General features: G+C 42.5%; 1 protein-coding gene across 4 annotated transcripts; it reads right to left on the reverse strand.

Moving 5' to 3' along the window:
- Positions 1-1,004: 1,004 nt before the first annotated feature.
- Positions 1,005-22,499, reverse strand: LOC115143118 (la-related protein 4-like). Of its 4 annotated transcripts, none has more exons than XM_029683218.2 (17): positions 22,076-22,498; positions 17,591-17,732; positions 17,069-17,230; positions 16,712-16,787; positions 16,285-16,421; positions 13,715-13,818; positions 13,486-13,596; positions 10,905-10,958; positions 9,697-9,915; positions 8,856-8,962; positions 8,296-8,337; positions 7,540-7,785; positions 7,123-7,174; positions 6,838-7,008; positions 6,024-6,151; positions 5,728-5,914; positions 1,005-5,574 (listed from the first exon to the last, which is right to left on the reverse strand). In XM_029683218.2, the coding sequence occupies exons 1-17, from the start codon at positions 22,175-22,177 to the stop codon at positions 5,203-5,205; spliced, it is 2,412 nt and encodes an 803-aa protein (XP_029539078.2). In that variant the 5' UTR covers positions 22,178-22,498; the 3' UTR covers positions 1,005-5,202. The 4 variants fall into 4 exon arrangements, with proteins under 4 accessions (XP_029539078.2, XP_029539079.2, XP_029539080.2 ...); XM_029683219.2 differs by lacking the exon at positions 22,076-22,498 and adding an exon at positions 21,819-21,883; XM_029683220.2 differs by lacking the exon at positions 22,076-22,498 and adding an exon at positions 21,394-21,770.
- Between the last annotated feature and the right edge of the window lie 367 nt (positions 22,500-22,866).

A 22,866-nucleotide genomic window follows, 5' to 3' on the forward strand; every position in this document is an offset into this window, starting at 1 on the left:
CAGAGACAATGGAATATTTTCAATGTTTTGGCAGTTGAATGTTCAATATTTTTGGCTTTGAAATTTCCATTAAGTTCTAAAATAATTGTAATGTGATAACGCATTTAATGTCAAATAAAACATTGAAAACCATGATAATTTTAAGAATCAAACCGAATCCAAACCAATCTCAAAAAGCACTATTCGCTCCGCACTATCAGTGACTGACAGAGAAACTGCTGATGCACAACCAAATTACACATGGTTTATTCTGCAACTCTAAATCTCAATGGTAAATTGAGACCCTGAGTGACAACTGCATTTTTTTATGAATTGGTCCGGGGCCCCCTAAGCAACCGCTTGTCAGTTATGCCTGGAGCTGGCCCTGTAGCTATCCAACAACAGATGGTACCAAATCTGTCACAAACTCATCTATTTTCTCTGCTGTATTTGTACTCTACAATCTTATTTCCACAGCAGCCATTCAAGAGTATAATATGACAACAAGCCAGTCTGTCTCACCTATATGAAATTCAAGATCCAAAGAATGGGAGGTCAACTCACTGCCTTGGCATTTGTTGATGATTGAACCAGTGTGACCTTCAGCCCTAGGTCTCAGTGCTAAAGGAGTTCAAGGATGTGTCCGAAATGGAAAACTATAGAATTATTTAATTTCTCCCCAGAGGGAAATTCAGTTGTGGCAAGTCCGATAAATTTTGTAATGGCATCAGTGCATTTATTTAAATTAATATTTAATTGGTGACATGTTTATCTTCTATATACACATTACCTTGCATAGTATTAGTAGCTGTTGTGTGAATGGTGTGCTTATGTCTTAAGGTATCTTTCTCTCATCTCTTGATTTTCAAAAAGGTTATACCGGAGGCTGTAACCTGATGACAGTCTGAGAGTAGGGCCCTAGGGAACAAGGTGACATTTGGGACAAACACCAAGCAAATATATACTTCTGGACTTCACTCATACAATGACAAAACAATATTGCCACACTAGTTTGATTCAGTAAATACAATGGTGTTGAAAATGTTTATTCTCGTACATGTTTGCAATGATACATTCACGACAGTAAACCGGTATGTATATATATATTCCTGCTCACACCAACAGACTCGCTTCACCTTTTCACTGGTTTTCAAAAGAGCTGTTATGTTGAAGCAGCGTATTACAATTTCAGCATTGTCATGCGAGGCGCATACATTTATTTGTGACACAGCCTACACACAAAAGTTGAATGTATAAATTCTGAGTGTGAGCCATGTATTTTTGTCTGTCCACTAAACCAACAAAACCTGCCGTGTTCCAAATGAAAGTGTTGTTACTTTTACTTTGCAGAGAAGGAAAACCTCAACACTGGAGAAGGCACTGGAATTTTAGTTAGGCCTGAAAAATATTTTTGGGGACAGTAAAAGTAGGACTGGTGAAGAGTCATACAAGCACCCTGAAACATCTTTAATACAGACATCTGGTACAAGACCACAGAAGTACTGAGCATGGCACAAACATTTAAAATACACAGACAGCAAAAATCATTGCAAGCACAGGACCCAGAAACATTCAGAAAGGCCAAAACATGTACTTTATTTTAACTTTTGATCAGACCTCTACTAAATCAGTAATTCAGTGTCTCACACCCCACTTCTGTTATGATGTCCCACCTGCACCCCCTAAAAACACATGTCCCAGTAGAGAAATGCTAGAACAATCAACAGTAAAATAGAAATAAACCCCTACTCCTGTAATAACTTCAGGAAGACTGCTAAAAACACCTTTTCTTTAGACATCTAAAATGATTTTACACAACATGGGATATTTTAAAACAAAAGTTAGTGCACTTCATTCCACAACACCACTACCTGCTTGTAGTTTAGCCATTAAATGGATGTAAAATATAAAAATCAGAACAGGCCCAGTGATTACATGTTACTGCACTGCTAGCACCCAGGCAATGCACTGAATTCTCACTTTAGCCAAGTCTCAAATCAGACATTGAATAGTCAACTATTACATCAAACATTTTAGGGGGGGAAAAAAGCCACCAAAAAAAAAAAAAAAAAAGGTACATTAGTTACAATACATTTAAAAATGTCAAACTGCAGAACTCTCAAAACTTTTAATCTAAATGTGCTCACTAATACAGCAGACCAGAAAGAGAAAAAATAAAATTGCAACAGTCATCTAACACAAACCAGACTAAAGACTAGCCTGCTAGGCGCAAAATCGGTACAAGGACATTCAGACCACTTATGAAGTGGCTTCTCTCAAACAGGACTACATTCATCAAGCCATGACTGGCCAATGCCATTTCAGCAACATTTGATCGCCACTTCCCACACAGATTTGAGCAAGTTCCCAAAATTGTATTTTTGCTTGCTTGACTTTGGTCCAGATGTTCAATCCATTCACACACAAAAGGATGAATTATGAGTTTGTAAGAGCATAGAGAACAGATATTAAGATTGATGCCCACCACATCTAGTCAACTCTAACATTTATATTTGAAGACATCACTCTAAAGCAGGGGTTCTTAAACTTTTTCAGCCTGGGACCCAACTTAGATCATGTTTTTCTGGGACCCACACATGAAAAGATGCACCCTTTTGGGGCCCCTAAGCATAATTTGGTTAGGTGAGAATGATGCACCCCCTCTTGACAGCAGAGAGAAATAACTTCGTTTTAAAGTTACATTTCCTAAATTATACACCTTTTGCCTTGGGGCAGAGTTTTGCAAACGTATAAAACATATACTGCCATGGGATGGAGAGGAATCTGTGCAGTGTTAAAGCCAATTTCCTGATAGACTAATTCTGCATTGTGCAATGACTTATGCCATGTTAACATGAGATCCAAGTGAGTGTGATTAACAAAATCAGTGCCCTGCATGCCTGGTGGGTTTCGTCAGTGTTAATACAAGTTTAGATAGCCTGCTAGACTAATTTACCAATCTAAAAAGTATTTGCTGACATGGCTAAGAGTGACCGACAAGGGGAAAACTGCTTATGCCCAACCAAATGTCTAATTTGTACCTTTTGTAATCACTATTCTAACTCTAAACAGTACATTGAGACCACCTGAGTTCCTAAAATGTTTTACAAAATAAAATACAAATGAGTGACATGTGAACGACAAATGCTCTCAAGTTTCCTTTTAGCAATCAATGGACATGTACAGACCTCAAACATAATTGGATATGCATTCAAATATTCAAATCTAAGAGAAAATCAAAACATGAAATGTACGAGGAAAAATAACCATCTACGCAATCAGCCTACCGAAAGCGCATACAGTGATCGACGTCATTAGCCCTCCACCCAAACGTCTCCAGAAAACTTGTTTTGGGACGGAGGCACCATTTCAATTTAACTTGAGGAAATACGTTCCTCAAACGCAAGGAACGTGTTTTCTGCACTCAAATGCTAGCCAGCTAGCTAATATTTTGGAAAACAATGTTTGGTTAGTGTTGTTAACCCGTTTGCAATCCCCTTAGCGTTGCTTGGTAGCTACAGCCATCAATTGTGTTGTCATACTTTACCTAATTCCACCGTTCGTAGAACGCATACTAGCGTTTTAATATAGCGCGGGAAAAGGGCATACGGACACCAGACATTTTACACGTAGAGCATGACGCGTTCGGAAAGCCATGATTAGGACTATGATCAGAATACTAAAACAGAATTAACTATTAAGTCTAGACACGGCCTTATGAGAATTGAGTGTTCACTTGTTTCAGAATTCAGGCCTATTTTTGCCATTTTAAATGAGCAAGTTGGAATACATCGAATTCCAGAGACCAGTTTCATGCTTGGGATACCATTGCACTAAATCTGCCATTACCACTCTGAAATACCATCTAGCCTACTCTACACGATACAACCAACCAAAATGCATGAAAGACTACCCGGGAGGCTGTTGCACAGATATGGTAATATAACATGTTGAACTTAACAGATATCGGGGGTGGAAGGGTTTCTATTTGACTTTCAAGACATAAAATAAAAGTATATATCAATGCTGAACCTGCATTTGACCACATAGGTTGGGAAATACAATTGTAAAGATTAATACAATAGGTACAGCTTCTACGCAAGCCACAACTTCTTCTTTTTTTAACTGCTCTTCTTAAATGGCTATGTACAACACTGTAGAATTCATGAAAAGCCAGCCAGTTACATACACCATTAGTGTCTAGGATGTGAGTGTCTCAATAACAGAATGCCTAAACTAAGGGAAGACTACTCCCTCTATGAGCCTTTACCCATGACATACACAGCCAAACATTTAACCATCTGTATGGAAGAAAGAGTAAATGAAGATAAAAATATAACAAATCAGTTACATCAGTCTGACTATACAAACACTTCCCCAAATTTGCACTGCTCAAGTATTCATGCACTATTGTCAAGTTTTCAATGTTGTACTTATGCAAGGGTGTACCAAAATCTTCCGTCAACCATGAAAAGAAATGCATCGATTTTAATTCACATTCCCCCACTGGTTCAAACTTTTTTTAAATTCCAGACTAAAAGCAGACATGTCGAAGACGGTTTCTTCACCTAAATGAATGTGCAGCTTGACTTGACAGGCTTCCCAACTTTCAGAACAACTCCTGAACCATGTGGCCATCTCTTGCTTCCAACCTTCATAAAAGCACATTTCCACACAGTTAATGACCAATACCCTACTAACCCCTCCCTCAATATCATTTTTTATAAGGAAGTAGTATCAACTCAGTTGTCATATCGGTGGATATCCACATCTTTTGCTTTGTTGCATATAAACTAGATTTGCTAACAGCTCAACTGTTGTTTCTTATTTTGCAACTACTGGTATTTTTGAGATACAAGGCTTTACTTACCATACATTTGTCCCCCCTCTCTCACACCCCACTTTCACATAAAAATAAAATTCATCGATTTAGCGGAGGGTCCATTCTTCAAGCTAACCAAGGTGAGGCCACATGTCAGCATCTCACTGTTCTTTCAAACAAGTCCTTCAGTTTGTGTTTTGTGACACTCATGTTCACCCCCACTTAAAATGATTACCGCTTTCAGTGTTTTCCCAAACAAAGGTCAGTGTGTGTCCGACTGAGCTCCAGGAGGGTCTTCTAGATTAAGAACGCACATGTTCTTTCATCCAATAATATATATTCATATATATTTCTGTCTTAACATATATAGATGTTTGTTTTCCTGTTAGTTGTGGTTTAAACTACTTCGGCGACCGGGGTGGAATGTTCTGTTCCTTCCCACTCCCTCTAGCCCAGCCGTGGGGGGAGATCCGTCGTCTCATAGAGGCACCACGCTGCTGATCCCGGTACTTTAGGCCCATCCCTCCGGATCGGGCAGGGCCGTTACCCGAACGGTATGTGCCCAGGGGGTCACGAAGGGGCAGGCCTTCTCCAGACCCCTCAGGTTTCTCTGGCCTTTCGCCATTGCTGCTGCTGGAGGCGGCAGGCTCGTCGGCCTTGTTGACCCGAAGCTCCTGCAGGGGTTGGCTGGCAGAGGTGATGGGAGGGTTGGGGGCTGGGAGCTGGGTGGCTGGCCGCTTGCACATCTCAGCATAGCTCAGCTTCCTTGGCTCCTGGTTGGATGGTGAAATACAGACAGGAAACAGAATAGGGGGAGGAGAAAAGGAATAGGTAGAACAGCTTTTCGTTTAACCAGATGTGTTAACTGACATATCCAATGCATTATCTATCCAGTGAAATCAGCCAGGTAGTGAGTGAAGTCTTACCGGTGCGGTAGTGGGTGCAGCGGGGACTGGTGTTGTCGTGGAGATGGACTGACTGCTGGTGGGGATAGGGGTGGGTTTGGTAGCAGCAGCGGGCTGTGATGGGGTTGGCAAAGAAGAGGGTGGTGTGGGGGTTCTAGCAGCCTCCCTTTGGACATGAGGCTCAGGCTTCTCTACCGGGTGAGCAACACTGCAGACAGAAGAAAATATATTTCTATTAAGGTTTATTTCCAACATTTAAATATCTTAGAAATCCCTACAGCACATCTTTGTGACCGTAAACCAGAGGAAGACTATACCTTGGAACAGGGGGCTGCACAACTAGAGGGGTGGGGGGTTTGAGGGCTGGCATGACAGGACTGGGCGCGCTCCCAGTTCCCTCCTGGGTACTAACAGGAGGGGCCACAGACTCCTTATTCACCTCAGGCTGGAAATGAGATGGGACAGTTGATTTGGAGGAACAAAAATAACATGGCATTTGGTTGAGACCACAATGAGAGAGTGATTACATTTTAGTCATTTAGGTGACATGCTTATACAGAGCAACACCACAGGAGCACTTTAGGGTTCAAATCAAATTGTATGTCACATGCACAGAATAAAACAGGTGTAGACCTTAGTGAAATTCTTAGTTACAAGCCCTTAACCAACAATCCAGTTAAGAAAACATTTTATTTAAAAAAAGAGCAGCAGTAAAATAACAGTAGCAAGGCTATATACAGGGGTACCAGTTGGTACAGAGTCAATGTGCGGGGGGCACCGGTGAGTTGAGGTAATATGTACATGTAGCTAGAGTTAAAGCGACTATGCACAGATAACAGAGTACCATCAGCGTAAGGGGGGTAGAAGCCTTTTGGACCTAGACTTTGGCGCTCTGGTACCGGATAAGTGCCTTGCTCAAGAGCATAGGCAGTTTCATCTAGTCGGCTCAAGATTAAAACCAAACACCTTTCGTTACTGACCCAATGCTCTTAACCACTAGGCTACCTGCCAGATGTAAGAGTTGGGGTTAAGTGGCCTGACCAGGAAAAACAATTATAACCAGTTAGTAAGCCTATTTGTTTGTGTCAAGACAAAAAACTAAGTGCAATAGCGTTAAGAGTTTCTCCTTACTTTGTCACTGGTCACCACCTTAACACCCCGCACCACGTCAGACATGCGCGTCTCCAGCACGGGCTCTTCTCCCTGCATGCTGACCATACACCCAGGCAACGGAGGGAAGTTGGAGGTTGCCAAGTCAAACTTGGGCTGTGGAACCTTAACCTCGCTCAGAGGGATGGGCCTCTGTAAACACACACACAAGAAACATGTTTTTAGCTTCAATCCAACTGCGCTTGGGGTCAGATAGGGTGTAGAATACAGGTGACAGAAGTGGAAATGATGAAAAACGTAACTGACCATGAGCCGCTCGTCCTCTCTCCTTCTGCGCATCCCTCGGTAGCTGCCTCTCCTACAAACATTATCACCAAGATTAGCATAAGAAGCCCAAGAGTAAAAGGCATGGTTGCAGTTCTGAGAAGGATCTGTATGGCCAAAAAAGACATGTTTGAACCCTCAGATCTCATAATCTTACAGCTCATCGGGTCAAGTGTATAGACTAGTGACATTGGGGGGGATAGAAGAGAGTTTGAGCGAAAGAAAGAAAGAGAGGAGAGTGAAACCCAAAAGTCTTCATCCTACAACTTGGAAGCACCTCTATGCACATTGATTTGTCATCATAGGGTCAAAGCCATCTGGTAACGGCCAAATGTGATGATGGCATTTCATGTATGAGCAGGTTGTGGGTGTGTCCGTTTGTTGTCTGTGGAGACTGACCTGCTTCTGCCAGCAATTCCCAGGTCTCCGTTAGACATCCCCTCTGAAGCCAGTGGGAGGGTGTCCCTGAGGCAGTAAGAGGTGAGAGCAGGGCCAGGTTCAGGGGTGCTAACCAGGGGTGCCCCAGTCATGCGGGGTGGCTGAGGGCTGGAGGGGCCAGACAGGCCATCCACCAGGGGGGGTACGGGGGTCACAGATGGAGGTAGGGTTTCATCACATGGCTGGGGCTGGCTCTTCACATGGTTCCTGAGGAAGGAAATCAGTCATAACTGGATCTCATTCTCACCAGGCATAACTGCTAGCCATCATTCAGTCTAAAGATACAATAACTTGATCACAAAACAGCTAGAGCTGTTCCAGTAAGATTCATGCAGATATGGAGAGGATAAGGACATTAAACATTAATATGGTGAATATTGTAACTATGCTACTGTATAGAATACCAAGGGAAGGGTTTTTGTTTGCTAAGCACATGCTGATGGTAATGAACTTTCTGCATATTGTAGTCAAAGTGCAAACTTGAATTTAATCCCTGAGCTCTCGGTTTCATATACCGTCATTTGTGAGTTACGCTAGCTTTCTCAAATATCAGTTGAGGGTTGCCACAGTTCAAGGACACTACACTGTAGCATTAAAATTGATAGTTTCAAGTTGCATTATCTATCTTGCTAACGTGTATATTTTAAAATGAGAATGGATGAAATGGAGGTGGGGGGGGGGACATCAACTGATAACGTGATTGAGAACTGTTTATACCTGAAGGCATTGATTACATTCTTTCTGGAATAGAGGGGGACACTGTGGGACAGGGGGAAGTAAAAGGCAACAAGTTATTCATGACAGCAGACCCCAAAAAACAACTAACAAATATAATTTGTCTTATTTTGTTACTGAACATAAAAATGAATCATATATGCACTAAATCACATTGTCTGCTCAATTACAACAACCACCCCAGTGCTAGTCAACCCGGCTGTTTTATTTTATTTAAACAGAATGTCAGAATGCATCTCATTTTGTAAGGCTGTGTCGGAATTCAAATGGTCCACTTTGTATGGCCAAACACCTGTTTGAACCCTCAGATCTCATAATCTTAACGCTCATCGGGTCAAGTGTGGAGACTAGTGACTTTGGGGCGCAAGAGAGAGTTGGTAAGAAAAGTAGGAGGGAGGGAGGAGAAAGAAACCCAAAAGCCTTCATCTCACAGCTTGAAGCACCTCTATGCGCATCAATGTGTCATCATTGGGTCAAAGCCATTTGATAAAGGATCAAGTTGAAGCCGGATGGGGGTTCTTGCCCTGAGCGAAAACACCTACCGGTTGCTGTTGAAGGGCGATCGTCCGAGGCCCAGGGGACAAGTGCCAGTCTTGTAGTTCCCAGGGGCGCTGAAGCCATTCACAAAGCCACTGTTGGGAAACGGGGCCTGGATGAAAGAGAAGGAAAAAAATGCCACCCACGATCACTCAGTGTAACCAGTCAATGACAAAGGTTAATCACCTCAGTTACGACACAGCTCTTACAGGAACAGCTGATCCTGACAGTGCTACATTACTAAATGCCATGACCACTCGCACCCCAGATTGCAAGGTTAAGGGTGTGTGTTACAGCTGACACATGGTATATTCATACGAGTCTGAACAGGACAAGTGGCTTGTCTTCCAGCCTGAAACCACTCTATGCACTTTGACCTGTCATCACTGGGTCACGTCTTTATTTTAAGAAAGGAGCCATTTGCTGAAAACTGGACTCAATTTGATCTCTTTGTTCAGAACCGAGTAGCCACAGGTAAACCAACACCATTGTTCCCATGATAAGCAACCGCCACTCTCCATTACATGATCTGGATGGGCTGGTCAGCCTAGGAATGAACAGATCTTATAACCAAGTGTAATACAATATGAGTTAGTCACATTACCCCTATGTACAAATTACCTTCGTACCCCCTGTATATAGCCTCGTTATTCTTATGTAATTCTATCGTGTTCATTATTATTTTTTGCTTTAGGAAAACGTTTTCTGAACTCCCTTTCTTGAAATGCATTATTGGCTAAGAACTCATAAGCATTTCACTGTAATGTCTACTACATCTGTTGTATTCGGCACATGGGACAAATAAAATTTGATTTGAACAGGGAACCACATTCATCTGGGCCTTACCAGTGGGGTCTCGAAATAAGGGGCAGGCGATGGGTTCCAGGTGGGGGGCACCAGGGGGTAGAGAGGGTACTGCTGCTGGGGGCTGAACACCTGCTGCATGTAGTGGTGTGTAGAGGTGTACTGGGACTGAGACTGGCCCTGCTGGCTGTACACACTGGAGTCCAGTACGCTACGGTAGCCATTCTTTGCAAAGAATGTGTTGATGGCCTTGATACGAGCCTGGACAGAGGAAAAGAGAGCGAGACAGGTGGGGCAGGGAGATGTGTGTGTGTGTGTGTGTGTGTGTGTGGAGGAATGCAAAGAGGGTGGGAATGAAGGCGAACACATGACATGTTAGCACACATTAATACTCAGTACAACATGCAGTCCATTGAATAAACAAATTCAAGATTAAAATATGCTTCACATGATTGTGTCCCCACTCTGCCCTTTACAAAGAGAAGGAAATGGAGGCTATGCTCCTTGTTCCCCTCAGAACTCAATCTCAGTCATTAGGTCAGTCACACTGTGCTGACAGAGGGAGGAAGAGGTGTAGAGGGGGGATGAAAAAAAAGGGAGAAAGGTCAGAGAGGAGACGAGAGATTTAGAGAGCCGAAGAGGAGTCCTCCAGTCACAGTGCTCCTGGGTCCTTGCAAGCACAATGATCAACACTGCGGGCTTCGCTTTTGCCGGAGTTTAATGCACTAAGCTACTTGATCTAGCGCACCAAATCAAATTGAAGTTGTCGAAGGTCAATGAATGAAATTCACATTGTCAGTCGCTCTTAAATTAAGTAGGATCAAAAATAACTACTGCTAAAGAGTGGTTGAATGAAATGTGGACAATGTCATATCTTCTTGAATGTGAGAGATGGAATTCAGACTAATATAACAGAGGGAGAGAGAAATTGCTTGCAGCCTGGCTGGCCTCGCCTTCCTTATCGGATCCTTATGCAGGCACAAACTCAAGGTGACCTTGCCGTCGTGTAGCCACAGCTCAGCCACAAGCTCCCGGCAATGAGACAGCAACCCCCTCTAAAACTCAGTGACTTGACCTCATAAACGCTGACCGCAGAACAGTGAGGGAGGTACAGCACCGCATTGCCCCAACTCCTATCAGCTGATATCAGAGCTGTACAGTTGACTTATGTTACGCATTGCCTCCCCTTGACTAAATTAAATCTGATCAAAGAAAAGCATGTCTTATGTGAGAAAAGAAAATGTACTAACCATGATGGGTTTTCCCTGAAATGTTTTCACTTCTTCCCTTAGATATCTGTGGGCCTGAGGAATGAGAAGCCAGAATAAATAAAAGTACATTTACATTTGAGTAATTTAGCAGACGCTCTTATCTAGAGCGACTTAATGTATGCACTCATTAGTTCTCTCCCCACAAATCGCAAAAAAAAACAATGTCAACATTGAATGAGGACTTGGAATTTGCAAGTCATTTTCACTGACTACGGATAGTTGTGAATAAGGGCTGGGAATGGCCAGGGACATCACGATACTTGGGTGTCGATACGCTATGTATCAATTCTATATGCACCGTGATTCTATATTGCGATGATGTTACAATCATTTCTCACTATGGTCTTCTGCAGGGAGACAATCGAGAGCGAGAGAAAATTTGTTTTGATCACTCATGGAAATAAAGTGCTGAAAACATGTTGGCACACTATTTCAAAACTAGAAGAACAAGCTATAGGATGAAAAACACCAGTGTTTCAGCACAGGTAGTGCTGACAGGTGTGATAGAAAATTACACATTTACCTGATTGTTTTTATATTAATAGTTAGCAATTAATACTTAACAAATAGGAGGATATTTCTGTCCTGTTAGTCTGTTTTTAAGGTCTCCACTCTAGTTCCCTGCAGCTAATCTAGGTGTATGGTCACTAGAGATGGCTTGAGCTGACAAATGAGTTGAAGACTGCATTGCATAGACAAGATGTGTTGGGTGTAACCGAGAGATAGCCAGGAGGAGTTTAGAGCAATTCCTCATGGTCTCTAAATCACTCTTGCATCTGGGAAACTAAGCCAGGGTGGGGTTAAGAAAACAACCCACGTGCAGATAACAGAATGAACCCAGAGTGGCATATAATGCTCCCTGGTCTGCATGGGGGGGGGTGAACCAACCATGACTGAGCATTGATATGTCAGATATAAACTCAGCAAAAAAAAACATCCGCTCACTGTCAACTGCGTTTACTTTCAGCAAACTTAACATTTGTAAATATTTTTATGAACACAAGATTCAGACATGTGACTAACAGAAATAGAATAATGTGTCCCTGAACAAAGGGGGGGGGTCAAAAGTAACAGTCAGTAAGTACTGCAATGCATCTCCTCATGGACTGCACCAGATTTGCCCGTTCTTTGCTGTGAGATGTTACCCCCACACTTCCACCAAGGCATCTGCAAGTTGCCAGACATTTCTGGGGGGGGGGTGGCCCTAGCCCTCACCCTCCGATCCAACAGGTCCCAGACATGCTCAGTGGGATTGAGATCCGGGCTCTTCACTGGCAGAACACCGACATTCCTGTCTTGCAGGAAAACACGCACAGAACGAGAAGTATGGCTGGTACATTGTCATGCTGGAGGGTCATGTCAGGATGAGCCTGCAGGAAAGGAAACACATGAGGGAGGAGGATGTCTTCCCTGTAACGCACAGCGTTGAGATTGCCTGCAATGACAACAAGCTCAGTCCGATGATGCTGTGACACACCGCCCCAGACCATGACAGACCACCTCCAAAAATCGATCCCGCTCCAGAGCACAGGCCTCAGTGTAACGTTCATTCCTTTGACGATAAACGCAAATCCGACCATCACCCCTGGTGAGACAAAACCGCGACTCGTCAGTGAAGAGAACATTTTGCCAGTCCTGTCTGGTCCAGCAACGGTGAGTTTATGCCCATAGGCGACGTTGTTGCCGGTGATGTCTGGTGAGTGCCTGCCTAACAGGCCTACAAACCTCCAGTCCAGCGTCTCAGCCGATTGTGGACAGTCTGAGCACTGATGGAGGTATTGTGCGTTCCTGGTGATACTCGGGCAGTTGTTGCCATCCTCTACCTGTTCCGCAGGTGTGTTCGGATGTACCGATCCTGTGCAGGCGTTGTTACACATGGTCTGCCACTGCGAGGACAATCAGCCGTCTGTCCTGTAGCGCTGTCTTAGGCATCTCACAGTACGGACATTGCAATTTATTGCCCTGGCCCCATCTGCAGTCCTCATGCCTCCTTGCACATTCACACAGATGAGCAGGGACCCTGGGCATCTTTCTTTTGGTGTTTTTCAGAGTCAGTAGAAAGGTCTCTTTAGTGTCCCAAGGTTTCATAACTGTGACATTAATTGCCTACCGTCTGTAAGCTGTTAGTGTCTTAACGACCGTTCCACAGGTGCATGTTCATTAATTGTTTATGGTTCATTGAACAGAACAAGCATGGGAAACAGTGTTTAAACCCTTTACAATGAAGAGCTGTGAAGTTAGATTTTTACGAATTATCTTTGAAAGACAGGGTCTTGAAAAAGGGGACGTTTCTGTTATTGCTGATCGATAGATATATCTAGATAAGTACTCTGCATTTGTGTAAAAGTTAGGGGGGGGCAGCCTCATTATTGCAGTAATTAACTTATATTAAATACAGATAATTGTTTGAAGATATTAGCAAATCTCTCTCAGTACTGAATTCCCATGACACTAGCTAACAACAACGATACTGGGGTCAAAGTATTGATATGATCCACAATACTATTGTGATATGTAACTATCGATTTTCCCCCATCGCTAGTTAAGAATGTGAAGCTACCTGCTGTGCATCAGTGTCCGACCGGAACGTGATGTACCAGTTGTTATTGGCCGCAAATTCAACACTAAGCACTTCGGGGCAGTTTTCATTCTTAAAGAGGGTCTCCACTTCCTGAAGGAAAAGGAAATAGAGGGAAGATGAGGGTTTACAGTTCAACAAAATAACCATATTTGTCACATGTAATGAGCTAAGGTAAATTGTAAAAACATGAATTCTCCCATTTGGTTACCTCTACCGGTGTGGTCTCGGGCACCTCCCTCAGAATGATGATGCAGCGCTTGTGGTTGGGACGAACCTTTTTCCCACTCTCGTCAACTTGCACCATGGGCGAGGCTGAAACCACACACATCAACCAAGGGGTCTCATTAACGCAGGATTTTGCATTTTTTTCTAGCCGGAAAGGAAAAAGTCAAAACGCAGAAAAATAAAAGTCAAATCACACCAAATCATGAATGTAAAGGGACTAATTTCACACTTCATACAGTTGCAACGGAGTTGCACTTCTCCACCTGGATGAAATATCTTTGCTCTCGCCATTGGATCACCAGCACTCTGACTGATGTGAAGGCTATTTTTCTCCGGTACAGTTTTTCTTAGGTAGCCAGTTAAAATGCAAGATTAATGTTTTGCTTGAAGTTAGGAAATGTAGCTGGCTGCATTCTATGATAGCCATGAATCAATTTTGCAAAAAAATATATATTTTTTTTATAAAAAAACCAAACTTGCTTTTCATTCTAAGACAATTTGGCAGCAGACTTCTGAAAGCTAATCCGACCCCTGAACAACATGTCAGAAATATCACCCACTAGGATTTACTAGAGCCTTTTCCAATAATGACACTGAGGACTATTTTCTCGCCTTTGAGTGAGTTTGCTCCCAAAGCCAGGTTCATGGCATACCTACCCAAAGTGCTTGAAAATCCATCATTTAAGGTTAACTTTCAACAGATCAAGAAGTTCCAAATGCAATTTCCTCACCCACCCGCATTCTTCCTATTTATTTTGTTGCCTTACAACCTGGAATTAAAATAAGATTATTTGGGGGGGGTTCTATAATATAATATACAACATGCCTACCACTTTGAAGATGCAAAATATGTTTGTTTAACAAGGGGGGGCTTGAGGGTGCATAACTATTCTCCCCCCAAAGTCAATACTTTGTAGAGCCACCTTTTGCAGCAATTACAGCTGCAAGTATCTTGGGGTATGTCTCTATAAGCTTGGCACATCTAGCCACTGGAATTGTTGCCCATTCTTCAAGGCAAAAATGCTCCAGCTCCTTCAAGTTGGATGGGTTCTACTGGTGTACAGCAACCATTAAGTCATACCACAGATTCTCAATTGGATTGAGGTCTGGGTTTTCACTAGGCCATTCCAAGACATTTAAATATTGCCCCGTAAACCACTCAATTGTTGCTTTAGCAGTATTCTTAGGGTCATTGTCCTGCCGGAAGGTGAACCTCCGGTCCAATCTCAAATCTCTGGAAGACTGAAACAGGTTTCCCCTCAAGAATTTCCATGTATTAGCGCCATCCATCATTCCTTCAATTCTGACCAGTTTCCCAGTGCCAATGAAAAACATTGGTATTCTCGGGGGGGTTTGCCCTAGTTTTCCTTGATGGCCAAAAAAAAAACTCAATTTTAGTCTCATCTGACCAGAGTACCTTCTTCCATATGTTTGGGGAGTCTCCCACATGCCTTTTGGGGAACACCAAACATGTTGCTTATTTTTCTCTTTAAGCAATGGCTTTTTTCTGTTCACTCTTCCGTAAAGCCCAGTTCTGTGGAGTGTACGGCTAAAAGTGGTCCTATGGACAGATACTCCAATCTCCGCTGTGGAGTTTTGCAGCTCCTTCAGGATTATCTTTTGTCTCTTTGTTGCCCCTCTGAAGCCCTTCTTACCTGGTCCGTGAGTTTTGGTGGGCAGCCCTCTCTAGGCAGGTTTGTTGTGGTGCCATATTCTTTCCATGTTTTAATAATGGATTTAATTGTGCTCCGTAGGATGGCCAAAGTGACATATATTTTTATATCCCAACCCTGATCTGTACTTCTCCACAACTTTGTCCCTGACCTGTTTAGAGAGCTCCTTGGTCTTCATGGTACCACTTGCTTGGTGGTGCCCCTTGCTTTGTGGTGTTGCAGACTCTGGGGAATTTTCAGAAGAGGTGTGTATGTATACACCGAGTTTGTGACTCTTATATAAAGTCCACCTGTGTGCAATCTAACTAATGTGACTTCTGAAGGTAATTGGTTGCACCAGATCTTATTTAGGGGCTTCATAGCAAAGTAGGTGAATACATATGCACATACCACTAACATTATTTTTAAACAAGTAATTAAAAAATTTTAAATTACTTCCCCAATTTGGACTATTTTGTATATGTCCGTTACATGAAAGCCAAATAAAAAGCTATTTAAATTACAAGTCGTAATGTAACAAAATAGGAAAAACACCAAGGGGGATGAATACTTTTGCAAGGCACTATACTACCTTGTTTTATGTTTGACTACCACAATTGGCATTATTATTCCTCTATACAATTATAAATGAATCTCCTGGTGGCGTTACAGCCATCGCATTGTTACTTCCACCACTAATCTCGTTCCCAGCCGTGTATCAACAACATCTGGTAAGAGCCTTTACAACTTGTATGCTAAGTGTTCTTATGCAGGATTTTTAGCCAGCCATCTGAGCTGGTTTCAGACCATTCTTGTAGCAGGCTACAGCTATAAGCCTATCCAGACAGGCTATTTCCTTAGTTCTCCCCACTCCCACAGGGTTAAAGACATGGGTTTGTACCTCGTAGCACCTCCAGAATCAGGTCCATGTCAGTAGTGAGGACCTTGACGTCCTCCATGCTGGCGATGGTCCAGATGGGGACAAACTGGTCACTGTCCATCTGGGACATCAGGTACAAGTCCTTGGACAGATTCTCTCTGAAGAGACAGTAACACGGCATGAGAAACCAACACGCCACGTCTGTTACGCGAAGATATGAAAATCACACACATATTGAGAGATATGAAGAGGATAGCCCTCCAGTCAAAGCGCTCCTGGGTCCTTCCAAGCACGATGCTGATCACCGGGGGTACAAATCCAAGGTCTACTCAATACACTACAACACCATGTAGAATGTCTTAGTTCAACGATAGACTTTTCAATTCTGACTGTATTTAAGTTATAACAACCATCTGAAATAGGCTCTCAAAAGCAGTTACATACTCACCTGGAGAAGCAGAACTCCAGCTGTTTCTTCAGACACTCTCTGATGCTCACCTCTAAGAGCGGCTGCTTTTCCTCCACTGCACAAACAATTTCAGATCAAAATTCATGTTTGACTCTAGGCTGCAATGCTACAAGTACCAGCCCTTGTGCATAGGGAAAGTTGGCCAAAGCCTTACATCTCGGATCGTTACTATTGGTAATCATTATGAAATTAATTGATGTAACTCTCAATGACAATACTTGGTGAAAGGCAAAACTGAGAAACGTAATGTATCCAATTCCCTTCAATGCCAGATCAGAGCATGGCATCTCAAAAGCATCTGACCCAGAGGGAGCTGACCAAAGGACTGCTACTGACCTGCTGAACCAGTCACAGGGTCATAGAGAGGGTATCCCAGCTCAGGGGGGTCCATGCCGTTCACTACCCCCTCTGTGGGTGCAGGGGCACTGCTGTCCAAGGAGGGGTCCGAGTACCCCATGCCATACCCCTTAGCCCCAGTAGGAGGGACCTCTGAGTAACCTGGGAGGAAGAGGGGAGAGTCATGTGGTCAATAAGAGTCTGAATGGAGAAAGAGACTGTCAAGGTTGAACCAGGGAGGCTATGTAATCCAGTCTCATAACAGAGCTTGGTTTTCAGTGCCTCCACAGAGCAGGGTTAGGATGATCTCAGGTCTTGATTAATAGTCCTTCCAAAAAGGGCCATTGTACCCTCTGAACTCTGCAAATCAAAAGCCTAAAACCACGTGCTTAACACGACGTGTACAGAATTTGAGAGAAATCTGTTCAAGCTATTGCTCGTCTGGTGGCAGATCTATGAAGGCCTGTGTATGCATGTAGTGGTGAAATAAAAACTCCAGGGTGCATTTAAATTGGCCCACACCCTCAGTGACATCAGCAGAGTTAGGGGTCATCTGGAGCAAGTAGGGGCCCTCTATGCCCTCATCTGGGACTTGGCTCTGGGGCGCAGAGATCTCCTGCCAGACTTTGGCATTGGGGTTCAGACCTGCTCCCTTTGTGGTTACCTGTGTGATGAAAAGCACAAACTCTTTAAGGCTGCTGTAGGTGTCTGGCAAAGTCAAAACATCCATTTAGAGCACATACATTCAGATTCCAAAGTTGCATCATTTTCAAGACAGCCAATGATGTCTGTCAAACACATATACCATCAACAAACATACATCAACCGTAGGCTATGCAAGTCCATTTGGAGTGATGCGTTATGAATACGTAATTTTCAAATGTTCAATGTTCCACATAAAAACACATTCCAAGGTTTATAGGTAATCATTTTACTATCAGAAAAAGGGAATGAATTGAGAAAAGAAAATGGGGGGGGGGGGGGGGGGAATGAAACAAATTGCCCAGCTAATGAATGGACTAAATTTAAAGGAGGCATTATATGTCCTGCCAAGCAGGAGGACTACACAAGTTCTTATCTTTTAAGATTCTGAAATCAATTGCGACATGTAGCCTACTAGCTACAACTCCATTTCTTAACAAGTTTGATACTTTGCACGCTCACCAATGACCTAGCATAACGGTATTCCCCAATTGCAACTATTGATTAACGGTAGTGTGTATTGACAGGAATGCTACGCCGGCTTCCTATAGCGCCATAAAATGTAGTTCCAGACGAACTTTAGACTAGACCCCTATACAGACCAAACATTTCCTCCCAATGTTGTACTGACTCGCTAGCTAACTGATTTAATTAATGTAGCCAGCTAATCCAAGATGGTCCTCACTTAAATAGAAAAAAAACGTACAATGGGTGGAACTCGACAACATAGTTCAATTCACATTAGGACGAATACCAAAACTGCAAACTGTGAGCGCATGCTACAGTGAAGGACCTTTCATGAGTACTCAATGGATTTTTCTTTGGTTATGGTACTGTTAGACTCAGACCTCTCCACAAGTACCGACACACTTTGTCAGAAACTGAAGAGCAAGGGAGACCCCCAACTCGCAGTTTTTTCCCCCTGGTTCAATAAACTAAGCAGATCAGACCCAGCTGCTATCGCATTGGTGTCTAGGCGAGTCACTCCATTAAACCGACCACCCCACCGATGGTAAACTGCGTGAGTGAACTCATTTAGCCACCATCTTTGACTTTGTGCATCACCTCTCGTTCACACATTCGTCTCCACCAAAGATAGTCTCGCAATTGGTTGAAGCGTCGCTTAAATCAAAACCCTCGTTCAACTCTTCCGCTACCTACCCTCTGCCGATAGAACAACGAATGAACACATGTTGACAGGCATACATGCCGTTCCATTAACATGCTGGAGGTTGACCGATTATGATTTTTCAACACCGATACCGATTACTGGAGGACCCAAAAAAATCTAATCTGCCAAAAAAATAAATTATACATAAGGACAATAACAATACTGAATGAACAGTTATTTTAACTTAATACATCAATAAAATCTATTTAGTCTCAAATAATGAAACATACTCAATTTGGTTTAAAGAATGCAAAAACAGTGATAGAGAAGAAAGTAAAAGTGCAATATGTGCCATGTAAAAAAGCTGAAGTTTAAGTTCCTTGCTCAGAACATATGAAAGCTGGTGGTTCAATATTCCCAGTTCTTCAATATTCCCAGTTAAGAAGTTTTAGGTTGTAGTTATAGGAATTATGACGCGTCGACTATTCCTCTCTATAACATTAATGTTAAATCATCCCCCGTTTGGCGAAGTAGGCTGAGATTCGATGATAAATTAACAGGCACTGCATTGATTATATGCAACGCAGGACAAGCTAGTTAACCTAGTAATATCAACCATGTGTAGTTAATCACAAGTTATGTGAAGATTATTATTTTTTAAACAATCAGATGAGTTTAATACTAGCTAGCAACTTACCGTGGCTCCTTGCTGCAATAGTTATGAAAAATCGGCCATAATTAAATCGGTCGACCTCTAGTATACGCTGCAGATTTGAATTCCAAAGAACATAAAATAGCAATCACTGTAGAGCAACCAGGAATAACATAAGTACTTATTTTACAGCATTGACGGCTATCTAGTCTCAGAGCGAAAACGTATTTTATGATACTAAGAGCCATGCCACTCCATTTAGTATGAAACAGTGAGGGAAAAAAGTATTTGACCCCCTGCTGATTTTGTATGTTTTCCCACTGACAAAGAAATGATTTGTCTATAATTTTAATGGTAGGTTTATTTTAACAGTGAGAGACAGAATAACAAAAAAATCCAGAAAAACACATGTCAAAAATGTTATAAATTGGTTGGAGTTGCAAATTAGCTAAAATGCTGAAGTTGTCCATAACACTCGATCAAATTATCAAAATGTATTTATAAAGCCCTTTTGAAAATCAGCCGATGTCACAAAGTGCTATACAGAAACCCAGATACCAAACAGCAAGCAATGCAGATGTAGAAGCACGGTGGCTAGGAAAGCAACCTTGGGGTTGCTAGACGTCAGCGTTATTCGCCCACCTAGCTTTAGTTTTTTCGTTAAGTAACCTATCGTCTTATTGAACATAATATATAATACTAAACGGGTCAAATAATGTAACATACTAAATGAAGTGTAACAGATTTTAGTAACAATGTTTTGCTCGGAGACCAGGCTACAGAGGTGGTCAGGAAAGCAAAAATGCCACATAAATAGCATCAGTTATGTCAGAGGGCATCAAAACATGATTGAGTGAAAGGGTTGAACCAATGATTTATACGCCATTGGGTTAAACAGAATCCTGGTCTGAGAAAGTAGGCCAACGTCTGACTGTGAGCCACAATTCTTAGCCTGCGGAGAGCCAACACAAGTCTTCAGGTCTTAGACAAGGTTACTCAACACAGGAATGAGGTTCACTGAACAACCTCAATCACCACACTCGCATATGACCCTTTCGCAGAGTCGCAGTACCAATGAGACAAACTGTTTTTTTTTTTACCTGGGTCTCCTGCATGTCACAAGACTTTCAGCTCAGGGAGCCAACAACTCTTTCAGGTCTCAGGCAAAGTTAATCATCACGAGTGAGGTTCACCAAATCACTTCAATTGTAATATAAGAAAACTATTTGTTCCAACTGAAATTGTACTTCCACTGTGAATTTAAACCCCCCAGCCCAGAGGCCTACTGTCAGGAAGAGCGGTCTAGCCTTAGGAAGTGGACGATTAGCCCAGGGCCTAACTACTGAATGAATGCATGACTATCAATCTACCTCAATGAGGTTCGGTGAATAGATGTGAAATGCAAAACAGTATAGGCAATAAAGCTTTACAGGGTAGCAGAACATCTCAGCCTATATACACATATACTGTAATTTACATTATTTTCTACGTAGGAGCTTGTTCCTTTTAAGGTTTCTTCCTCCCCAACATCCCCAAAGCTTCTTCTGGACACTTTCTAGGTTTAGGCCTAGTAGGTTTTGTAAACTAAACATTACACCAATCAAGAATCAGTTTCACCCCCCCCCCCCACGGGTGAGGGTATCGTTGGAACTTCAACCACCACCGAAAATGTACATTAGCTAGAGTAACAAGATACTACCGTCATGAAACGATTATGCAAATTCGAAGAAACCAACCAGTTGCATGTCTAACTAACGTTACTGTTTGAAAGAAACATGTTGTAAATTAACGTAAGCCAACAGTCGCAAGCTAACGTTACCGAACTCATTTAGTTGTACCATCGTCTTTGGCTGTACCTACTGTCAAGTTTGAAGACCTTGCCTACTGCATCCAACCCAGACACCACCAACGAGCTAGCATGAATTAGCTAACGTTTGCTAGCCATGTTAGCTAGCAACAATCAACTAAGCAAGCTACTGTACCCAGCTAAATTAACGTTAGATGGGTTAAATCAAAGACGTTACACTCGGTCTTTGGTTACACAACGACGTTACAGTAGCGTTTAATTGGTTGAAATGTAGGTACATGGAACGACTAAGCTAAGGCTAACGATACCGCCAGGTGTTTGCTAGCTCGACTAACGTTAGCTACAAAACTAGGTACTAGTAACGCGGCTAAGCGAGTTACATCATTGGATCTAAACACGTTAGTTAAAGTTGAACTAGTCGACCTACTAGGCTTGCTAACGTGTCGACAAAAAAAAACAGTTAGCTAACGTTAGTTACCGTAAAGTGTACTTAGAGGTTACACGCCAGACTGGCAACTAAGAAACACGCGGCAGAACCAGTGTCAGTCAACCGCAGACTGTTTAATGGAATTGCAGTAATGTTAGCGCAACATGCTTAGCTTCAAGTTAATGTCACGACAAGTACAGTGAAATGTCTTTCTTGCAAGCTCTAAAAATCAACAATGCAGTAATCAATGAGGAACTTGAAAAAAAATTTTTTGGGGGGGGACAAGTTAGCACAAGGCCCAAACTTACCATTCCGCCTTGATCTTTCGATATTATCTCCCCTTGCACACGTTCGTCCGATCCCGATTTGACCTCCTTCTGCTGTAGCGCCAGACACTGTTCCGAACTCATCCGGACCGCTCCTGATAATCCAATCCCACCCCACCCCCCAAGTGAAAGCTATCACTCGCAGCTCAATTTGCGATGTTTTGTAGCGGATTGCAATCAATGGAGCAAATGGCACAATAAAAAGGAAATATAATAATCAATCGTCTAGTATTTATCGGTTACAAACCAAATCGTTCTCATGGTGGCATAACGTTACACCTTTCGAAGTTTAGCTAAGCGCCACTGACAATTCTCCGCGTGTTGAGCCAACATACAACTTGACCTTGTCTCTAGTGGGTCTCATGCTGCTTTCATAACCAAGTGGGATGGTGGTAATGACCAGTTGTAAAGTCGTAAATACGAGTTAGATGCATTCATGTGTTTTGACTCATTGAAACGTTGATTGACTAATGGCAAACAAACTGTGTCAATCATAAACCATAAGTACAGCTATCATGCTTGTAAACTAATTATAGTCAGAGTCTCTAAACCCAGAGGTGCAACATAGCAAGACTTCTGGGAACTCTTGCGAAACAGACCAAGCAGAAACAGGCTCAGATTTGAGAAGTCTGAGAGAAGGGACAAATTCTTCCTTAGTTGTTCGTTTTTGTCAAATCTAAAGGCACAACCTAGATTCGAGCCACTGTCTTTTAAGTAGTTGAACATGTTATTATTCCAACCTCGTGCAAGTGACAAACTGACGCATTTGAATT

The sequence above is a fragment of the Oncorhynchus nerka genome, linkage group LG15, assembly GCF_034236695.1.
Source record: "Oncorhynchus nerka isolate Pitt River linkage group LG15, Oner_Uvic_2.0, whole genome shotgun sequence".
Lineage (NCBI taxonomy): Eukaryota > Metazoa > Chordata > Actinopteri > Salmoniformes > Salmonidae > Oncorhynchus > Oncorhynchus nerka.